The sequence below is a fragment of the Grampus griseus genome, assembly GCF_964374135.1.
Source record: "Grampus griseus genome assembly, chromosome: 6".
Lineage (NCBI taxonomy): Eukaryota > Metazoa > Chordata > Mammalia > Artiodactyla > Delphinidae > Grampus > Grampus griseus.
Window position 1 is genome coordinate 69688700 of NC_139000.1, and position 3301 is coordinate 69692000.

Here is a 3301-nt window from a genome sequence, read left to right on the forward strand (position 1 = left end):
CACAGAGGTTTTGAAAATCCTAGAACTCTCCTTTCACTTGTGCGCTCTTCCTGTGGCTTTCACTCTAACAGAAACCTTGAAGCTGGAAACCTGCACAGAACCAGAGCAGCTGTGTAGCTAGTCAGTGATTTGGAGGGACTGAAGGTATGTATAAGGGATGAATGGTTCAGTAAAGCAGGACCGGGGAGAAGGTGAGAGGAAGGTGCCAGGATTGGCCAGTCAACACCATACGTCACCAGCTTCCCTCGTGGAGATGACTCCTTCCCACAGGTATTTGCACTGACCACTCTTTCCTGGTGGTATAAATCAGTTACACCTATGACATCAGGACTAACCATTCTCCATAATTTCCAGGACTTCCCTCAATTCCATGGAATTCCACCTTTTGACAAGCATTTCCTGATAGTGGTAGGACTGTTTCAAAGGACAAAATGGACAAATACTATTCGGAGATAGATTCATATAGAAAAAATAAGGATTTAGTTTTCAGAATAAAAAAAAAACTCATGTTTTCTTTCATAAGAATTGAAAAAAATAAAACAAAATGCAAATTTAGTAAAATAGGTGAATATATTTTCTAAATTTTAATACAGTGTACACATAAAAATATCTTTTACATTAAAATATAAATAAGATACAAGAATAAATATATAAATATAAGTAAGTAAACAATAAATAACATCAGGGCAGTCATCTCTTAAGGACTGATGCCCTTAGGGCTTAATAATTTTAACATATACTTGTGTATTATTGCTGACAAAGTATCAGCTGAATTAATACAATAAATTCTGTGATTAAAGTTGAAATAAGAGCCTTCTGAAATGACCAAACACGTATGTGCAAGGGTGATATGGCATCTTAGCCAATGAGAAACATTTCAAGGTGACCCCAGGTCTCCATCCATAATTCTTATCCTTTCTTGCAAGTTGGTTGATGAAGACAAGGATCTCATGATTTCCACTCTGACAATTTCCCAGGCACAGTCACTGTATTTCTTCTCTTTCAGGTAGAGGTGGATTCCCTGGAAGTACCTCTTCACGGCCAGTGTAGGGCCCATGACTCCCAGGGCAGTTTCTTCATCTTCCATCGCCTGCACCAAGCAGGCGTCCAGGTCCTCCAGCTGCTGATGGAGTCCAGTGCAGAGTTTGTCCAGGAGGGAGGTGTCCCAGGCGGCAGAGGAGCGCTCTGTGTGGAAGAGGCGGAAGACCTGCTGGAGCATCTCGTGGAGGACAGAGGTGGCCTGGGCCTTCGGGAGCTGGCTGCCATCCACCATGTCCTGGGGGAAACCGAAGTCTTTTCTGTCCTTCAGACAGAAGCGAGGGGAGATTCTCCGCATCTGGCCCAGAAGCATGAAGTTCTTCCTGCTAATCCTCACGTGGTTCTGAGACAGGTCGCAGCCCAGAGATCCACCAGGGCCGTAGCTGAACACCACCAGGGCGGTCAGTAGAGAGAGCACGAAGGCCATGGGGCAAATGAGGCTGCTGCTGGCCTGGCTGAGACGGGCGTCTGTGGGAGCCTTGGGGGTAGGTTCTCTGGTGACATTCTTTCTAAGCAAGGCCATTAAATAGGGAACACAGTAATTTTCATTTTCTAAACATTTCTGTCACTTTTACTTCCTTTTTTGGGTTTCATTTATGTATTCTCAGTATCTAAGAAGATGTTATCAATCTAAACTATTAATTTTGCAGTTTTCCCAATAACTTCTGATGTGCCCATCCAAATGGATATTTATTAATCAAATGAGAAATGTCTTTGTGTTAAAGTCAGAAATGCTACAGGTATGTAAGTACATTCTCTCTCTCCTTCTCATGCATAAATATTGCTTTTCTCTGTTCCAGGAACAAATTTTTAGCCATGACCTTAGTCTCCATTTTTACTGCCTTACTTTATATAGAAAGGCAGGCTTCCTCAGCCCTATGGTTTCTGTACTTTTTTAGGGATTTACTAGACCACCTCTGGCATTTAAGCTCTTTGAAGCCAAAGAGGGGTTTCACAGCAGAGGCTGATGATTATAAGTGAATGAGCTTTTTAATGTTTCTCTTCCTTCACATTCATACAGGTCCATGTAGTTATGTTTCAGGGGACCACAAGGTTAGTACTAGTACCCTTTCTTTCCACCATTTTCTTACTGGAGACCTAGTCCTCCACAGGCTGGGCCAATACTCCCACCGGGAATACTGGTTCTTTTCAGAGAATATGGGTGTTGAGGTCCTAATTCCAAGAAAATTGTATTTCCCCAGCAGCACCTCAGTCACAAGGGAGAGATCACATCTAGTCACACCCTCTCCTCTAGAGTGACAGAGTCCCCTTCCTAACCTGGACTCCCTGCCTGAGGGCAGGCTCACCACATCCTGAGAACTTTAAAATCTCCTTTCTGTGGAGGGATTTGTTTATTGTTGGGAAAATAATTCATCTTCCAGGACCCTCACCCTTGCCCCTGGAGTGTTTTTGTGAAGGACCCTAGTCCTCAGTGGTGACCTCCTCTTCTCCTGACCCGTATCAGAAGTGTCAGCAGCCCTCAGATGCTAAGAGCAAAAGTGTGTTTTCTCTAAGGAGGTGGAGGAATTATCCAATTCTAATCATTTCACCCTGAGTAAACAAATAATTTTTATTTTACCAAATACAAATTTTATTATTCAACTCTTTTACTAAAACTAGTGAACACTTGTTACATTCAGAATTTCTGAGCTGGGGGCAGAGAATTCAACGATGGTGTTGTCTCTCATTAAAGCTTATGTCACAGAAACCAGTGAGGTTCAGTTGTTCATTCAGTCAGTTGATGCCAGTGGGCTTCTCCCTTCCTCTGTCTCTGTCTCCCTCTGAGAATGCAGGGCAGCGAGGCCCAGGATTAGGTCAGAGAGAAATCGCCTTCTTTACTTGTGTGCGATTCTACATTTAAAGTTTTAAAGTTTTTTATAAATTATATTCACTTAGTGACTTATTGGGCAAAATTTGTCTTGCTGCTCCTCGTTAGTTCTAATTCATGGTGAGGTAAGAGCAATACAGGGAAGTAAAAAAGGCAGAGGGGCTGCGGTCTCTATCATTTTCAATGCTTTAAATTTTTTGTTTCTCATTGCTACTTTCTTAGAAAGTAAAATTCCACAATTATTTTGTGGGTGAAAAGGAAACTAATGTGAGGTGAAATTCACGAATGTGAAAGAAGGGAAGTGATTTTCCACAGACACAATGACATATTCTAAGTTAGCAAAATTTAATACAGCATTGTTGGGGCAGGATAAAAGCCAATATGAATAACAGAAAGTCTGGAAAATGGCTGCTTCTGCCAGAAACTCAAAGAAGA

General features: G+C 42.0%; 1 protein-coding gene across 1 annotated transcript; it reads right to left on the reverse strand.

Annotated features, from left to right (window-relative positions):
• Nucleotides 1-877: 877 nt before the first annotated feature.
• On the reverse strand, nt 878-1577 carry LOC309823487 (interferon omega-1-like; the record flags this gene model as incomplete). The annotated part of the gene is made up of 1 exon (XM_082655811.1): nt 878-1577. Exon 1 carries the CDS (start codon nt 1559-1561, stop codon nt 878-880), a length of 684 nt encoding a protein of 227 aa, XP_082511937.1. The 5' UTR covers nt 1562-1577.
• Nucleotides 1578-3301: the final 1724 nt, after the last annotated feature.